At 42.4% G+C, this 18510-nt stretch overlaps 1 protein-coding gene across 3 annotated transcripts in view; it reads right to left on the bottom strand.

The window, feature by feature from the left end:
* Positions 1-18510, bottom strand: part of LOC129101996 (versican core protein-like) — a 30667-nt gene extending 12157 nt beyond the window's left edge. The window contains exons 1-8 of one of the 3 annotated variants that reach the window (XM_054611898.1): positions 18421-18510; positions 16227-16304; positions 14411-14800; positions 12040-12214; positions 11693-11820; positions 10695-10991; positions 6696-7469; positions 2542-2759 (exon numbers count right to left, since the gene is read on the bottom strand). In XM_054611898.1, coding sequence (XP_054467873.1) covers positions 2542-2759; positions 6696-7469; positions 10695-10991; positions 11693-11820; positions 12040-12214; positions 14411-14800; positions 16227-16293 — 2049 coding nt within the window. In that variant the 5' untranslated portion in view covers positions 16294-16304; positions 18421-18510. Of the gene's footprint in view, positions 953-2541; positions 2760-6695; positions 7470-10694; positions 10992-11692; positions 11821-12039; positions 12215-14410; positions 14801-16226; positions 16305-18420 lie in introns of those variants that run through there. The other 2 variants (XM_054611899.1, XM_054611897.1) reach the window with 2 other exon arrangements.

The following is an 18510-nucleotide window of genomic DNA, read 5'->3' as shown; positions in this document are numbered from 1 at the left end:
GTTTGTTCTTCAAAATATCTGGCCACATCTGGTAAAACGGTAATAGTGACCTCTTTAAGGGGGTCAACAGGACCACCCTGACCCCACTGACCCGCAGAGACCTCCCCCTCCCCGGACAGCTGCTCTGCACCTGAGCCCGCCTCTGTGACCGGGTCAACAGGGGTGTGGTAAACTGCTGGTGGCGTGCTGGTAAAGATGGGCGTCTCTGGCGGGTCTTGACCCGAAGCCTCGTCTTCTCCAGATGCAGATCCTTCAGAGTCCTCCATCTGGGTCTGTGTGGTGGTGGATTCCTGTGTGAGGGGGACTACAGTAGGAGGTTCCGTCCCGCCGATTTCTGTCTCGTCAGTCATGACGACGGACAGGATTCCTGCGGCCGGCGTTGGCAGGGCGGCATCCGCGGATCCCTCCCGTGCAGCGGCGGCCTCGTCGTCTGCGCCTCGGCTCGTGGAGTCCTCCATGTCCTCGTAGGTGGAGACCGCATCAGGGAAGGGCTGGGAGACGCTGGGGGAGACTGGTCCTGGTCGTGATGAGACAGGGGGAGTGTACGGGGTCATGGTGGTGGTCCATGTTGGTGTTTGATCACCTGGTTCTTGAGTTTTGACTCCATCGAAGTCAGTAAAGACCTCTGGGACAATGTCTGGGAATGTGATGGTAGGATGAAGGACGGTATGCGGGGTGTTCTCTGTTGGTGTCTCCTCTGTAGGTGTCTCCACTTCAGGTGTCTCCATTTCAGGTGTCTCCTCTGTAGGTGTCTCCTCTGTAGGTGTCTCCATTTCAGGTGTCTCCATTTCAGGTGTCTCCTCTGTTGGTGTCTCCTCTGTTGGTGTCTCCTCTGTAAGTGTCTCCTCTGTAGGTGTCTCCATTTCAGGTGTCTCCATTTCAGGTGTCTCCTCTGTTGGTGTCTCCTCTGTTGGTGTCTCCTCTGTAGGTGTCTCCTCTGTAGGTGTCTCCTCTTCAGGTGTATCCTCTTCAGGTGTCTCCTCTTCAGGTGTCTCCTCTTCAGGTGTCTCCTCTGTAGGTGTCTCCTTTAGGTGTCTCCATTTCAGGTGTCAGGTGTCTCCTCTTCAGGTGTCTCCTCTTCAGGTGTCTCCTCTGTAGGTGTCTCCATTTCAGGTGTCTCCTCTGTTGGTGTCTCCTCTGTTGGTGTCTCCTCTGTAGGTGTCTCCTCTGTAGGTGTCTCCTCTGTAGGTGTCTCCATTTCAGGTGTCTCCATTTCAGGTGTCTCCTCTGTTGGTGTCTCCTCTGTAGGTGTGTCCATTTTAGGTGTCTCCATTTCAGGTGTCTCCATTTCAGGTGTCTCCTCTGTAGGTGTCTCCATTTCAGGTGTCTCCTCTGTAGGTGTCTCCTCTTCAGGTGTCTCCTCTTCAGGTGTCTCCTCTGTAGGTGTCTCCTCTGTAGGTGTCTCCTCTTCAGGCGTCTCACCTGTTTGGTAGCCTATGACCCTGTAGTCAAAGGGAGTCACGCTCTCCGTCTCCTCCGTCTCCTCCTCCTTCACATCATTTACCTGGACAGGTGTGGCCGTCTCAAACTGGTCTCCTCTGGCTTCCTCCAGCCGCTCTGGCTCAGATGTGAACTGATTGGATCAGAGAAGTGGTTTAGTTGAAGGTTTAGAACGTCGTTCCTATCTGATCATTTCAAACTATGACAAAAAAATATATCATTTAATTTAAAACTTAATTAAAGTACAATTTGCAAGCAGACACCTTGACGAAACAAATTACACTTATTGTCAACATATAAACACTAAACAATATGGCTAAAGATATTAACTATTTTAATGCAAAGTCTTACTAAAAGACAGGATCATCATCTGCATAAAATAATTCTTCTTCAGAAGTTGATTTAGCTGTTTGACATGTTACACTACCATTAAAAAAGAAGCATATTGTCCTAACATTGACTACTTTTACATGCAAACTAATATTCAACAATTATTCCGAATACAACAATATTCCAATTTTCTACAGGTGATGTAAATAAGATATTCCATTTGGATAATCCGGGTTAAGGCTTATTCCAAAAGGAGCATTTTCAGCTGATATTATTCAGGTTTTAGGAGACTTCTTTGGAAATGTATACAGCTGTTTGCAGAGATGCATGCCCAAAAGAAAAGTCACATTTCTGGTTGGAAAGAAAAATTTATTTTTAACATCATGAAGACTTAAATATCAACAGTTTTTTGTAGTATCCCATCGCCGAACTTTACAACTACTGGTTACGTTAATGAGGGGTTGCATATGAACAGGAATATTAGTGTAATATACATTTTCATCATGTAAACAGCTTAGTAGGAATATTGTCTTTTTACAGAATAAGGGCAAAATACAGAATATTTGGTGAATGCAAAGTTAGTCTTGTGTCCCTTCTGCTAAAGTTAGCTAGTGATACCAGATCTTTGAGGGGAACAAAGTCACAGATTTATGGACTAAATTAATATAAAAAACAGCAATAAAACCGCTTGGACAAACCAAGAAAGCATACACATCAACAATAATTCATAGACCCCATTTAAACATGAATTATCGGTTAATCAAAAACTACCGGTATTGACGGTACTTCGTGTATCCCATTGAAGAAGCTGACCGTTGGAGGCAGGTTGATGGGAGAAACCTCCAGAGAGTCCTGGTCTCCGCTGCCCTGGACCGCCTCACTGGTCACCTGTGAAAGGTCGGTGATCTGGGGGAAGTGGGAGCCGTCGAGGCCCATCCCAGGATGGTTCAGGATGTCCAGGATGTCGGCGACTAGAGACATACAGGAGACTGACAAATAAGACTCAATATTCACAAGACCAGTAAAACGAATGCAGACAACAAAGCAATAGAGAACCACCCATTGTTTTACAACATTTGATGTGCGACATGTAATATTTCTCTTTGTAATAAAAAACAAATACAGCTATGTAGGTTTTGTTACTTTTAACATTTTCTATATCTTACTTTTAGTTTCTTTCCAACACTTTCACTCCCATTTTAAGAAGTCAAAGTCTCTGTAGAGCTGAAACAATTGGTGATTGATTAGTTGTTTCAGTCATTCCTGAAGCAAAAGTCACCAAAGTTTGTCTGGTTTTAGCTTCTCCAAAGTGAGAAGTTGAAACTCTTTATTAAAAAACTGAAAATCTTTGGGTTTTGGACGGTTGGTTGGACGTCACCATGGGTTCGTCTTGGAAACTGACGGTTTTGTTTTTCACAATTTTCTGATATTATAAAGACAACTCTTTTAAATCATCATTGGTTCCCTAAACTCAACCCAATGAGATGTATCTTAACTTAAGGTTACCTGCAGAAAAAGGGCAAAATTATGACTTTAATCATTAAATATCCGCTACACATGAACAATTTATGGGGTGAAAAATACTGTATTTTCTCTGGAGAAACTAAAATAACTCATGATAAACACTACAGAAAGGGAGTAGGATCAATTGATAGTATAATAAAGTGATTGTACGTTTAATTTACTAACTTAAAAAAGGTTGATTTTTTTTTAATCCAAACAGGCATCTTCCAACTTTTGGTTTGGTAGGAAAGTTTTTCATGGATGCATAATGGTCAGAATGAAAAATGTATTGAGGCTAACTACTCAGCCCTAAACACAACTTCCTCAGAACAGCTCATTTTAGTTTATTAAAACAAGCCGAGGTGCATATCTGGATGTCAACAGTGAGTTAGTGCTGAAGGTCAGTCTCTGCCAGGGGCTGCCCTCAAACAATGCATGCTTTTGTGTGTCTTCATCAAGACTTTATGGTACACATGGAACCCATATCGTGGGAACAGAGAGTGAAAATGTGCAAAACGTGACGTAAACACAGAGCTGAGTTTAGTTATGAGGACGAACAGAAGCATCTGCTGTGACCGAAGTATGAGCTCCTTCTTTGAACCAAACAAATATAACTAGTTAACCTTCGCCAGCGCAACAAGTCAGAAAAAGCGTCAGAGTGACTCGGAACTTGATACCACATGAAACAGATTTTATTAAAAACACTTGATGCTTTCATTTTCCTAATTTCCCCTCGACGTGGAATCAGTGAGTCTGTGGGCCTCCAGCAAAGCAGCAGCTTCATGTGATGATGTATCACCTCTGCAACAGAACACGCCTTCAACTTTTCAATAATAAACAGGACTAGGGGTAACAAACAGAGTGTGTGTGTGTGTGTGTGTGTGTGTGTGTGTGTGTGTGTGTGTGTGTGTGTGTGTGTGTGTGTGTGTGTGTGTGTGTGTGTGTGTGTGTGTGTGTGTGTGTGTGTGGTCCCTGCACTCACATTAAGTCAAACCAGGCCACCCTCATGCTTTATCATCACTCTTTCCCTCATTGAAAGTGTTATTGTTCTTAAGCAGGTTGTTGATTTCCATCATTAATACTGTGCCAGGCTTATGTTCCCTCAACCTTTTGTTCCCTCAGCCTTTAGTTCCCTCAACCTTATGTTCCCTCAGCCTTATGTTCCCTCAGCCTTTAGTTCCCTCAACCTTTTGTTCCCTCAGCCTTTAGTTCCCTCAACCTTATGTTCCCTCAGCCTTATGTTCCCTCAGCCTTATGTTCCCTCAGCCTTATGTTCCCTCAGCCTTTAGTTCCCTCAACCTTATGTTCCCTCAGCCTTATGTTCCCTCAGCCTTTAGTTCCCTCAACCTTATGTTCCCTCAGCCTTATGTTCCCTCAGCCTTATGTTCCCTCAGCCTTTAGTTCCCTCAGCCTTATGTTCCCTCAGCCTTATGTTCCCTCAACCTTATGTTCCCTCAGCCTTATGTTCCCTCAACCTTATGTTCCCTCAACTTTATGTTCCTTGCTCTATGTTCCCTCAACCCCATGTTTTCTTAACCTTATGTTCCCTCAGCCCAAAGTTATATTTAACTTGTTGAATCTGTGGTTGAAAGATGATCCTGAACCTGACGTCAAATTCTTAAAGCAAGCAGCTTATATTTCCTTAAAGCATTGCTATTTTATTATTATTATTATTATTATTATTATTATTATTATTACAGCCACTTAATAATCTTGTTTTTCCCCCTCTTGTGGTTTAACTTCTCACCCTGCTGTAGTGATGTAGACATGTTCATCAGGTTGTGTCAGTACACCTTGACATCACTGTCAGTGTTTTCTTTAACTATTGTTCAGCTGTGTATTCTGTACGGAATATTAACAAGAACTATAATTTAAAAATATATGAGACTTGGTACCAGCAGATAGATTCAAAAAATTTGGAGCAAACAAAACATGATCCAGACATCCCTACAGTACTTTAGACTGAGGACTTTCCAACAAGAAATGTTTGTAACAGCCACTTGAACCAGATGCCCGGACTAAGGGGCCCCCTGAGCACTTGGACCCCTGGGCCTGTGCCCTGTTAGTCTGTACAGTAATCCATCCATGGTGGTAATACAAACAAAAGAGGGGAAAGAAAGAGAGTGCCCGGATTGTTGGAGAAGTTGTTAATTACGGCAATTCAGAACTCTCCCTAGAGAAAAGACATTTAAGGTCTCCTATGTGTGGTTGTTGTCGGCTCTTTCTGCAGATATTTAAACAAACAAGTTGAACCTCATAAGAGGAGGCCAATCACTCCATCAGACCACCAGAAAAAGAGTGATATTTGACAATTCATAAGGCTGTTCCCACTGGAGACATCGTGATGTGTTTACAATATGTTAAGCTACAAAAAATTGGCCGAACGGAGAAAACTGACTTCATAACTTTTCACATCTGGCTCTGCAAACAGTGAGCGTATGTGTGTGTGTGTGTGTGTGTGTGTGTGTGTGTGTGTGTGTGTGTGTGTGTGTGTGTGTGTGTGTGTGTGTGTGTGTGTGTGTGTGTGTGTGTGTGTGTGTTTGTGTGAGAGAATTTGACAGCATACAAATACAAAAGGTAACAATCTCTTTGCTGTTTTCTACTTGGACAACAAACAATAAGTTTAAACAAACTCTGAAAGATAAATGTTCTCGCTGAAAGATCGATCAGTTTCACGTGTAATGTGAGAACGTTGGCTCCCAAAGCACAAAAGGATTGTGAAAGCTGCAGAGGGGAAATACATCATAGCAAACATGTGTGGAAATATGAATATGAGTTGTAGTTCAGTCCAGGTCGGAGATGTCAAACAGAAGACTGGTGTGAAAAAGTGGTTAACGTCTGCCATCTTTCTACAGTAATCTGGAGGTCTGCCTGTGAATTCCAAAGCTTCAATACTGATACTGCCAGCAATGATTCTCTATTTATGTTATGGATATTGTGTTATACCAGTGGGCAGTTTACTGTAAATCATGTCAACAAAATGGTATCAATGGCGTTCTCTGTAATTCTGAATTCATCTCTCTAGAATAGGAAAAGCCCCTGAATCAGTATTTAGAATCATTTTTTATTTGAAATTAAACATACTGTCATAATAATGAAAATGGAAATATATGATTTGTAATTATCTCTCAACCCTCAGCCCTCTTATGTACTCAAAGGTGTGGTCTGTGTAATTAATTGATAACCAGTAGTCCTGTCACGTGTTCTTTTACCAAAACAAACATGGATGCCAGCCATCTCATGTTCTTGTCTTCGTCATTCGCAAAGATATGTTTACATGTTCTAGAAAAACCTCTGAGAACAACTGGCAGCGACTGATCCACACTTGAAGAGACCCAGTCCAACTTGGTCCCATCAGTTGTTAAACATTGAATCATATTCACAATCGGCTCACCAGTCCTAATGTGTGTCCCTCAACTCACCTGACTGATTACGATTCTGCAAATCGACGATGATGAGATGGAAAGGCGGTTTGGCTGAAGACTCCCCATCCACAGGAATGGCCAGCGATGAGTCAAGGTCAAACGTGGATGTAGTTCCAGTGGTGACGTCCTCTTTAAAAACAACTGCAGGTGTTTTCTCCACCTCTCCGGTCCCGGCTGGTAGGCCTGGTGTTGGGGTGTGGATTTCTGGAATGACCACCTCTGCCGTGATGTCTAGAAGCTGTGACGGTCTTGATGTTCTCACCCCCAGCTCAGACCCCTCGGTGGTCTCCAGAACCCAACCTGGCCTGGGGGTCACCACAACTCCCACCCCAGCCCCACTCGAGTGGTCATCGCTGCTGCCTCCCTCCCCGCTGCCGCTGCTCTCCACTCGTCCTCCCTCCCGTCCCCCGTGGGAGATGTCAAGTTTTGGGAGCTGCAATCGGGTGGTGGGTAAGGGAGGGAGCAGCATGGGGAGCAAAATGTCTCCTCTAACTGGTACCGACTCTACTTTGTTTGGGTCAAAATCTCGATCGTCGTAGTCGCTTAACACAACAGTGGGGGTCACGTAGGCTGTGGGGTGAGGGGGGGTGTGTTGGTCGGGTGAGGCTGTGTGTGGTCTCTCTGTTGTTGAATATGCAACAGGCTCTGGTGTTTGAATTTCAGCTCTCTCAGGAGCTAAGGGCCCGGGTGTTGGAGTGCTGTGAGCGCTTGCTGGTTCGGACTCTACTGGAGTCGTCGGTGGAATCGTAGTGGTCGGCTCTGGTAGTTTAGCTGTAAGGAACAGAAAGAGAGAAGAAGAGAGGGTTATATAACCTCAGCCTGTGGAGAGTTCAGCTGCCAAACTGAAACCTTTTTAATGCAAGAAACAAACAAATTCATGTTCTTCATTGAGGCCAAAGACTGTCTATAAGAAGTGGACGTAGTCATCGTGACGTCACACATTGGTTTGTGGATGATTTCGAGGTCGCAATCTTGGATTACGGCCGTTGGCATGTTGTTGTTTTTAGCAACCAGTGAACAGGAAGTGACCATATTTGGACTGAGGAGGAGTGACGTCTCTGGTGTCGACCTGTCAATCAGTGTGTAGCCCCGCCCTAAAGCATCCCCTGCTTTATGGTCTGTTTGACTCTAAATGGAGCATCATTTACTAAATGAACATCATGCTGTATTGAAGAAGACTTGAAACTAGAGATTGAGACCATAAACTCATGTTTACAATGTTTACTGAGGGAATAAATCAAGAGAGAAGTAGAGTCATTTTCTCATAGACTTCTATACAACCAGAGGAGTCGCCCCCTGGTGGACAGGAGAGAGAATGCAGCTTTAACACATGAAGACTTGACTTCACTTGGCAGAACCAGTTTTTTTTTTGCAATTCTATTGACTTTAATGGATGTCACCTCTCTCTCCAAACTTTTTCCACTCATAAATTGCTGAGGTTTATTTCCATTTAAGGAGTTTATGTTTTCATAATTCATCATTCCGGAAGATTCATAAATGATTGAAATATTAAAGTTCATGACCATTGTACTGTGTATCATGTTGAGTCATCAGTATCTCAAATAACTGATGGCAGTGAATGTCACACAAAAGAGCTCAAAATGCTTTTTTTTGCCAAAAACAACATTATTTGTTATTAAAATATCACATTAAAAATAATAATAGCTGCCTAAAGAGGTAGAAAATCACCCTAAAAAGAAGTGGTATGCTTTGGAAAATGATCCAAAGTGACGTAAAGTCTGGAGTCGGCTAAAACATGCAAAACCCAGAGTCTGGGTCCAATCCAGTCGAGCTAAGATTAGTTATGTCCGAGACAAAAATGTTTACAGAATGAATCAGTTTTAGTGACTCACAAAGAAAACGTTAATATCTGGAAAATGCTAATCATGTAGCTGTCCGTCAGACTGCCGTTAGCTTACAGACGGCTATAAAAGGAAATGCAGCCGCATGAAGTCACCTGTCAGAAATGAAAGAGCGCCGTGCCAGAGGTCTCAGAATAAAAACACCAATGAAACGGCCAGAGAAGCTGAATGTTTAGTGAAATGACAGAAGAGTCTACAGAAGAACCGGTTATCTCTTCCTAAAGCCTGAATCCATCTTTCTTCTCTAAACGCACACTCTTTACCGTCCTGAACAGACCATGAGGCTTTTGTTGCAGAGATTTATATCTGGTTATGATGGAATACGTTCCATATGAGCCGAGACAGGAAACAGGACTCCTAAACACACAGAGAGCTCCTTTGTGTTGAGTTCATGGAGTAACGTAGCGTCTTTGGCTTTGAACGCCACATAACGATTTAATTAACGCTACGTAATGGACTCCCCTCCAAACCGCCGTGCTGTTAGGGACATGTAGGGATGGGCCGGTGGTGTTAGCCCGGTGGTGTTAGCCCGGTGGTGTTAGTCCGGTGGTGTAAGATGGGTGTGTGTTAAGCGGGTGCTGTAAGGTGGTAGGATTCAGGTGCACATGTTGGGTGGGTGATGCTAGTTTTGCTGGTGTTAGGCAGGTGGTGTAGGATGGGTGGTGTTGGTTAAGTGTTTCGGTTGGTGGTGTAAGGCTGATAGTGTTGGGTGGGGGGTGCAGGGCAGGCAATCGGGGTTAGGCTGGTGGTGTTAGGTTGGTGGTGTTACGTGGATGGTGATTAGATGGGGGGTGTTCGATGGGTGGTGTTAGGTGGTCGGTGTTGGTCCGGTGGTGTTAGATGGGGGGGGTTTGGCAGGTGGTGCTAACTGGGTGGTGTTGGTTGGGTTGTGTTAGATGGGTGGTGTTAGGTGGGTGGTGTTGGGTGGGTGGTGTTAGTTGGTAGACCGAGTATCTATAGACTGCTCTCTCTAAAGGTGTTCTCTGGTCTCTGTGGAGTAGTCGGGTGGTGTTAGATGGATCATTTTGGGTGGATTGTGTTATATGGGTGGTGTTATACAGTACACTGAGTATCTTCAGACTGCTCTCTCTAAAGGTGTTCTCTGGTCTCTGGTCTCTGGTCTCGGTGGACTACACTGAGTTCTGGTCTGGAGTTTGGCAGCCTGTCGGAGACCCTGACTGAGATCAGCTCTGCCCAGATATGAAGTCATGTGTTTGGCTGCGCTGCAGTCATCTGGCTGATCTGGGGTCTGTCCTCATACTGTCACTTTAACTGTCCTCCAACAGAGAGAACCTTCACGTCCAGCGTCTGCTTCTCATTAAAGCCTCTGTGAGACATCGGAGCTGAAGAGAATCATTATTTTCTGCTCTTTTTTTTTTAACCGTTTGTGTTTTTTTTAATGACGATGTTACATGAGGGAGTTCCCCCCCTTCCCCGTCTGTTTGGGCTGGGTCCAGCTGTGAACCATTAGGGACCTGTCCCCCTTTACTGCTGGATCTGTGTTAGAGTGCACGCGTTGGGTTTTCCCCTCGTAAAGAAAATGGAACGTGGCCGACCATAAACAGAGGGAGTTTCTGTTTAAAAAAACAACTGTTTGTGCTACGACGCAGCGAGTTGACGGACCGTTTGGCGTTTTTTAAACATTTGCATAATCACGATTTATGCAAATGAAGTTGGGCAATCAACAGTCTAACTAGGCGGTGCCTTATATGTTGAGCTATTTACATTTCTCCAGCCTCTCCTCTCCTCTCTGCTCTGTGTTCAGCAGTCTGAAGTTCAGCCCAAGTTTCACTGCATTGTTGTCACATGACTGTTGGTCTCAGGTGAATCAATCATGGCTTCATAGTTGTGTTGAGGAGCTCAGAATTTAATGTTTTTTACAGAATGTGTTTTTTGGCGAAATTATATAAAATATTTTTGGGGGTGAAATATCACAATTGTGAGCTTAGTTTTGGCTGCTTTTTCTGATGGAAGCGTTTGTCCCACATGATGTGTTCAAGGACAGTTGGAAAGATGAAAATCTGACAATTATGAGTTTTTTTCAGCTTCTGACTGTGATAAACAGTGTATTTTTTGGAGATTGTTTAAAGACAGACAGACGGGTGTCGTCGTCGTATCGGGGTTTCAGTCTCACCCTTGAAGCAGAAGAGTCCGTGCCTGTCTTCGGGGTTCGGGTAGCCGGTCTGGTTTTGGTACTTGTAGAGCGTGCGGACCCCCAGCAGGCCTCCCCCACACTGAGACCTGGGGACGGTGACGGGATAGCGGACGCTGCCGTCCGACAGCCAGCCATAGTCGCAGCGGTTAAGCCCCGCCCTCCAGGCCGCGAACAGATGACCGGGAGACGCCAACACGGCGTCGTGCTTCTCGCACTCGACTCTGGCCTGCTGGAGGGTGAGCTTATCTCTGACGGAGGACGGGTAGAAGACCTCGCCTTCAGGAAGGAGACACACAAAGTTAATAAAATATTTAGTATGTAGTTTATCTAAGTGACAGGAAAGGATTTAATAATTTAATGATTCATGTTGAGGTCATATAATATTTTAAATGAATGAGTCCTGATGCTCAAAATGAACTTTAAACTAGCTTTAACTGATTCTGTTTTAAATGTGTCTAACTGGTGACGATCAAACTCACAATTCAGCCGTTTATTAACTGTTTGAACAATTTGTCTCCACTTTTTCAAGATTTACAGGCTCCTCCACATTAAAACACTAAGGAAAACACTGCATTTAGATTATATTCATAAGACGCTTTTGTCGAAAGCAACTCAAACATTGTATGTTTTGTTATATTTTAGTTAGTTGTTATATTTGTGCACAAACTAAAATATGAACATTTGGTGGTTTTTTGGGCGCTTTGTGCTGGAATTATGTCTTGGAACACCAGCAGGAAACAGGTGATGGTTTGGTGATCGTTAGTCAAGAAACAGTTCCAGCATTTAACTCCCCTTTAAAAGACAAATGGTTTGTGTACCGATTAAACAAATGACAAAAATCTTAATAATTCTAGCACCAGTCTTAATGCTAAGCTAAGCTAACTCTAGCTCTGACTCATTTAAAAACGCAGACATGAGACTGATATCGATGTGGAACTACTGCTTAAGATGTTTTTACTTGTACTTGTACTCTTTACCGTGTAGTTTATCTACGTAGCAGTACACGTCGTACTCCTCGGTGGGGTCGCGGACGCCGTACGTTCTCACCCCCGGTCTGCTCAACAGGTTACCTACACAGCCGGGACGGGGGTCTGTGATTGGGTACCTGAACAAAACAAGGAAAGGTAGCACATAGAATTGAACTGGTAAGTCATGATTCCAACAAAAAGCAATATGTTTTAAGAACTTTCGAGAAAATAATCTGTGTCATGAAACAAGACAGAATGAGGCAGGTGGTCATCGGCAAAACCAAGAAAAATGAATCTTCTCAGAAGCAGATAGAAACATATCAAACACATTATGTAGTTTATATTTCAGAACACACCTGACTGACTGGTCGGCGAGCCAGCCGGCGTCACATTGGTCCAAGCCGTCCTCGAACGCAGCAGTGAGTTGTTCGGGTGTAGCGATGGCGGCGCCGGCAGCACTGCACATCTTCACGGCCTCGGGGAAGTCCAGGGTGTAGCGGCTGGTGTTAGTTCTGTAGTGGAACACCACACCTGAAGAGAGATCACAAACATCAGGACAGGACGTCACATGTAGAGATGTGAAGTGTGACGGGCTGCTGGACACAAACTGTGTCCAATTCTTCTTTTTACCAGTTTTGGTGGGAGATCAGGTTTTGTCTGTGAGTTTCTTTTGGCTGTAAATACTACAATACCCATGAGCCTCTGCTGCTCTGAGGAGGAATGCAGTCAGAGGTGATTCAGAATGGGAGTGAACATAAAATGCTTCGTCGTTGCAGTTGTAGACAAAGTCCTGTCTCCTTCACTTACCATGAAAGGTCATGGGATTGAATTCACAGCTCTGACTGGTTTCCTCTCCAGAGCAGCAGAGGCTCATGGGTATCACATACGTAAGATGCGTCTCCCGATACTTGGCTTGTAGACGGGCTCTCGTATCCTCATGTATCCTCTCACACCCTCTCTCACCCTCCTCTCTCCTCCTCTCTCATCCTCTAGTATCATCTCGTATCCTCTTTTATACTCGTGTATACTTCCATATACTCTTGTATACTCTTGTATCCTCTCGTCTCCTCTAATATCCTCTTGTATCCTTTCATATACTATCGTATACTCTTGTATCCTCTCGTAACCTCTAGTATCCTCTTGTATCATCTCTTTCTCATTCTCTGTCAACCTCTTTCATTCACTTGTATCACCTCTCTCTCATCCTCTCTCACCCTCTCTCCTCCTCTCTCATCCTCTCTCATCCTCTAGTATCCTCTTTTATCTTCTCTCTCTCTTCCTCTCGGAAATTAATTTAGACAAGAGTTGGAACTGTTGAGTTTTTTTCCGGATGACTCTTTATAAACATTTACCAAACATGTCAGGTGTGTAAAGGGCAGAAAGACATCTAGCAAATGTTTTGCTTTTTTAAAACACCTGTCTACAAATCTATTTTCTCCTCACCTTAACATTCAATATTTGGAAGGACCAGCACGCTGCTAAAGTTTGATTCCACGTAAAATGAAAGCTCTAGCATCTCTGTCACTGCTGTGACTTGATGGAGGCAGAGAAAAAGATGGAAGAAATGAATAAATACTTTCCATTTCCTCAACCTGTTCTACCTGATGAGACAGAGACCATCTCCTGTTGACATCGTGCCACTAAAGAGTCATTCCGTACAGAAACCGGATAACTCCAGAGATCATTACACGACAATAAAGAGAAACACGAGCCAGTCAGAGATTTCAGCTGTCATCCTCAGACGAGTCGTCTCTGTTGTCTGGTGTCATTAGCTCCTTTATTTCTAGCTGGATGGAGGATTATTATAATCCTGGCAGAGCTGCAGGAGGATGTGAATGGATGGACTGAGCTGTTAAATGGAGAGTTGTGTGTCACTCATAGGGAGCGTCTTTGTGTGGAGAAGTTGAACAGAGAGTCCTGTTCAGTCATAATGTGGAATCTGTGTGAATGTGTGGGAGTGAGGGTCGGCCTCCTAACGAAGTCTGTTTCCACTGGATGAACCTCGCAGATCTGTGATATCTACTACGATCCAACATATGAAGGACGAATCACCTGCTGCCTTCTCTTTTAAAAACGGTCGACTGTGCACCGCTTTTTGAAAAGCCCCAAATTTCTCTGGTTTAAAGCTTACCAATTGCAAATATATATTTTTTTAAACTGCAAACATTTGGGTTTAGGACAGTGAAACACCAATCTGGATTGTTTTGCATCTCTTTGTTGTACTTTTGGGATTCTTTGTAGTCGTTTCCATCCCTTTCTAGTCTTTCTGCGTTACACTTATCTACATACTTTCTTCGTTTCACGTCTTTTTTCGGTTGTTTTGCATCTCTTTGTAGAACTTTTGTGTTTCTTAGTAGTCATTTTGCATATTTTGTAGTATTTTTGTGTCTCTCTGTAGTCGTTTTGCATCTCTTTCTAGTCTTTCTCCGTCTCATTTTGGTAGTTTTGTTTCTCTTCTTGGTAGTTCCAGCTGAAAAAAAGCTTCTGGAAATGAGGCTGATGAGACTGAACCCAAACAGTTAAAACAGAACAAAGAGCTGAAAGATGATAAAACTCTCTGTGGAGCTGCAGAGGTGGTGATGATTCTGTTTGTTCATAAATACAAGTGACAACCGTCTTTTGATCCATAGTTAATATAAAAATATTGATTAATGCATCTTTAAAAACAGTATAGGAGATTTCACCATTAAAAGTGTAGAGTTGGTGGAGTGCGCTTGTTTTGCTCACCGGTGACGTTGAGGCTGACGGTGTCCTGGGTGTCCTCCATCCCGTGCATGACCTCACAGCGGTAGAGCCCGGCGTCGCTGGCCCTGAGCTGCTCGATCGTCAGCGAGACGTCTCCGACCGACAGCGGATGACTCGGCACCGTCACCCGGCCCATGTAGTCCTGCCCCACCTTCACCACCCCGCCCTGGGCCACCAGCACCACCTTCTCCTCCTCCTCCTCCTGCAGCTTCGTCCACTTGATCCTCAGCTCCCCCTCGGGACTCCTCGTGGCGTGAGGAGCTGGGTGGAGAGAAACCGGCGTGATGGAGAAGAGGCACGGGAGAACCACGCGGCCCGCCAGAGAGCCGGTCGCTGGGGAGTTCTTCTGCATCGTCATGGAGGGTGGGGGTGCTGCAAAACAGGAAACATGAAGCTGAAACTTTAGGGGATTGTTTATCCATAAATATACTTTTATTGAACCAGAAAAGAAAAGGAGACCAAGACTGGGAAAGTAAAAGCTGCATTTCTGTCAGGTAGGAACCTCAGAGTCTGTAAAGGGAAGTCAAAGCTTCATGTGTTAAAGCTGCATTCTCTCTCCTGTCCACCAGGGGGCGACTCCTCTGGTTGTATAGAAGTCTATGAGAAAATGACTCTACTTCTCTCTTGATTTATTCCCTCAGTAAACATTGTAAACATGAGTTTATGGTCTCAATCTCTAGTTTCAAGTCTTCTTCAATACAGCATGATGTTCATTTAGTAAATGATGCTCCATTTAGAGTCAAACAGACCATAAAGCAGGGGATGCTTTAGGGCGGGGCTACACACTGACTGACAGGTCGTCACCAGAGGGGTTAACCAGTCTGGGTCATGTTTTATTCTATCAACTTCAACCCTTCCACAGTGTGTTTCCACTTCATCAACATTAACTGTAACATTGTGGTCGCCTAAAAAAATTTCACTTGTGTCACTTCTGGTTGCAAAAAACAAGATGGCGACGGCCATCTTGCCAAACTTGAGGCTTCAAACAGTAGTCCACAAACCAACAGGCGATATTTGTTATATATTTAGTTCATGCGTTCGTTTAAGTGACACAAATATGAAATCTGGCAGCTTGAAAGTACTTAAAGGCGTGTTGTGTGAAGATTACGGCTCTGGTTATGGCTTTCTTGAAAATATATTAATTGTTTTGGCAAAAAAGTCTAAACATTTTTTGAAAATTGTCTTCCTAATCTTCTAGAGCTCAGGGGGATTCAGTCCAAAACCCAATGATGTTAAGTTTTGGGTCATATATGACAAAAAAAACTTTCATTCGAGCTCATGGTGGATGTTACTAAGTACATTTAACTCAAGGACTGAATGTATTTGTAGGTATTTGTACTTGAGTATTTTCATTTCCTGCTATTTAGAACTTCATCCTTGAGTTTTTCTACCTGGAATAAATGTACAGTTTCCCTGAAATGATGAAACATGAAGAAATGCACGAAGCAGAGAGAAAAAAAAGAGGAGTTTTTAAGTCTATGTAGGAGAGACGGGAACATTTCTCCAACTGGCAGCGAACGCAGCAGCAATCAAGACTCCATCCAACACACTGATTCCTCCTGTGTGTGTGTGTGTGTGTGTGTGTGTGTGTGTGTGTGTGTGTGTGTGTGTGTGTGTGTGTGTGTGTGTGTGTGTGTGTGTGTGTGTAACAACTGGAAAGCATGTGTTCATAGTAGACTGTGTTGGAGTGATGATCACTTTCCACTTGGACGTGACGTCTGTCTCATGTCGTATCGTCTCTGTCAGAGAGATGAAGGTGATGAAGGTGATGAAGGTGATGGTTTCATGATTTCCTCACCTGTATGAGGACGAGCAGCACTCAGACACACGAGGCCCAGCAGGTGTGTGAGGATGAGTGGAAGCATCTCAACACGATCTGGAGACAAAGATGGAGTCGGTGATACAATGATACAAACATCTGTGATACTTTTACACAAGTCTGATCAGATCGAGGTATTTATGTTTGAGTTTACTGCACTTTATTTATCTGACATAAAGCTGCAACAATAAGACAATTAATCAAAATAAATCTGCATAAATTGACATTTGAGAGATTCTGAGAAGAGAAGATTTTATGATTTTCTTCGTCATACATGATAATAAATACTTATTTAAGTTCTGGATTGTTAGTAGAATAAAACGAGAAGTTTGAATGCATTTTTAAATGTTGTGACACATGCGAATAAAAAGCAACTAATTGATCAATCAAGAAAATCAGCGTCAGATTCATCAATAATAAAAATAATCATTAGTTGCAGCTTTAATCTGACAGTTTGAGTTACTTTGCGGATACAAAAACATTATAATTATCTTGTAAAGTGATTTAAACGAGCTGCAGCTCAACAAAATGAAACTGGGGCTTCCACATTAATGCATCATTAATTTTAAAATAATATTATCATTTATTTTGGTATGACTCTGATAGAAGTTCTGCTGCATAATGACTTTTACTACATTTTGATAATATTTTGAGTTCTGTACTTATATTTAAAAATTAAGAAATGTCTAAGACAGTAAAAAAAAACCTATGGTTTGAATAAAAGGCTTCCCACAAAGAAAGTTTTTATAAAGTGTAATCTTCTGTGCAATAATAGTGCAATAATAGTTAAAATAGTTTTTTTCTGTCTGTAAATATTATATTTCAGTTATTGTGTTTTTCTACTGTTTTTATTGCTTATTTATAATACTTATTTTTTATCTTGTCTTTCTTTACTATGTCTCTTGTGTGCACTTTACTCTCTGCTGTTGTAAGCCTGCAAATTTCCCCGCTGCGGGACTAATAAAGGATTATCTTATCTTATCTTATCTTATCTTATCTCTTTTGAAAATTCAGAATTTAACTTCAGAAGTTTGTCAGCTGGACAGAAGACGTCTCCTACGTCACTGAACCCGTCTCAGTGTTTATGACCGTCTGGCTTCACGTCTCCACCTGTGATGTAACTTTCATACTGGACCCTGATTGGCTCTTAACAAGCTGTGATGTCATAAATCCTGAAGTAACATCCAGGTGTCAAACTGAGGCAAGCAAAGAGAAACCTTCCTCCTTCAGCAGAAAAGTGAAAACAAACTCTGAAGAAACATCAAGAGGATTTTAAATCCTCCTTAAAGAATCAGAAGTAATCAATATTATATTATTTTACATATTAACACTAGCAGCAATGAGTACTTTTCCTTCATACTTTAACTTATACTTGTACTTTTTGATTACAAAAAATAAATTATTTTCATTTTTGTTTGATCTGCTGATTATTAACTTAATATATGAAATAATAAAGTGCCTCTTGTCTACATTTCTACAAACAAACTGTACAAAATAATTAATTTAATACAAAATAAGACAAAAAAAAGCAGCAACTCTTCACTTAAAGTATCTGGAACCAGACAATAATTTGGAACTTTTCATTAGAAAGTAAAATTCAATTTCTTGTTTCTTAATATTACAGCTCTAGATCTGAGGACTTTTACCTCAACTGTATGTACATAAATTAGAGTATCACACCATCATCATTATGGTATAGTTTCTTTATTTTAAACCTGAACAGACTTTACACTTAAATTGTTTATAATAACTTTTCTTCTTTCTTTATACATAGCTAGTATTTTGTTACGGTAAACTAAAGTATTATTTCATGATTTTAATTGATTTAAAAGGGATGTCCCAACAGTGAGAAGGTTCAGAATTACAGTTTATTTGTGTTATTTATTCAGTAAAAGCATCCAGAGAGCAGATGTGAGATCACAGCTGTATCAGCTGGTAGGTTAGAAGTAAAGCTGTGGAGATACAGTTCATCTGGAGATCAAGAGGTCAAACTATCAGAGGATGTAAATGGACCTAATTAGTCCTTTATCAATGAGTCTTATCACTGTGGGAACATTCCTGACCCCCAAAAAACTGAAAAGTGGTCAAAAATAATGTCATTAAAATAAAACTACCTTTAGTAACATTGAGACAACTTTTAAGAATACTGTTTTAAATGTTAATATCTTCTTACCTTGTAAATCCTAAATAATAAATAAAAAAGGTCAAAAAGATCCCAAAGTCTGTTTTCCTGGTGTTGTCAGGTCAAACTCTCCCAACAGAA

The sequence above is a fragment of the Anoplopoma fimbria genome, chromosome 14 (genome assembly GCF_027596085.1).
Source record: "Anoplopoma fimbria isolate UVic2021 breed Golden Eagle Sablefish chromosome 14, Afim_UVic_2022, whole genome shotgun sequence".
Taxonomy (NCBI): Eukaryota; Metazoa; Chordata; class Actinopteri; order Perciformes; family Anoplopomatidae; genus Anoplopoma; species Anoplopoma fimbria.
Note: the sequence above shows the minus strand (reverse complement) of the source record. Positions and strands in the feature narration are given on the sequence as shown.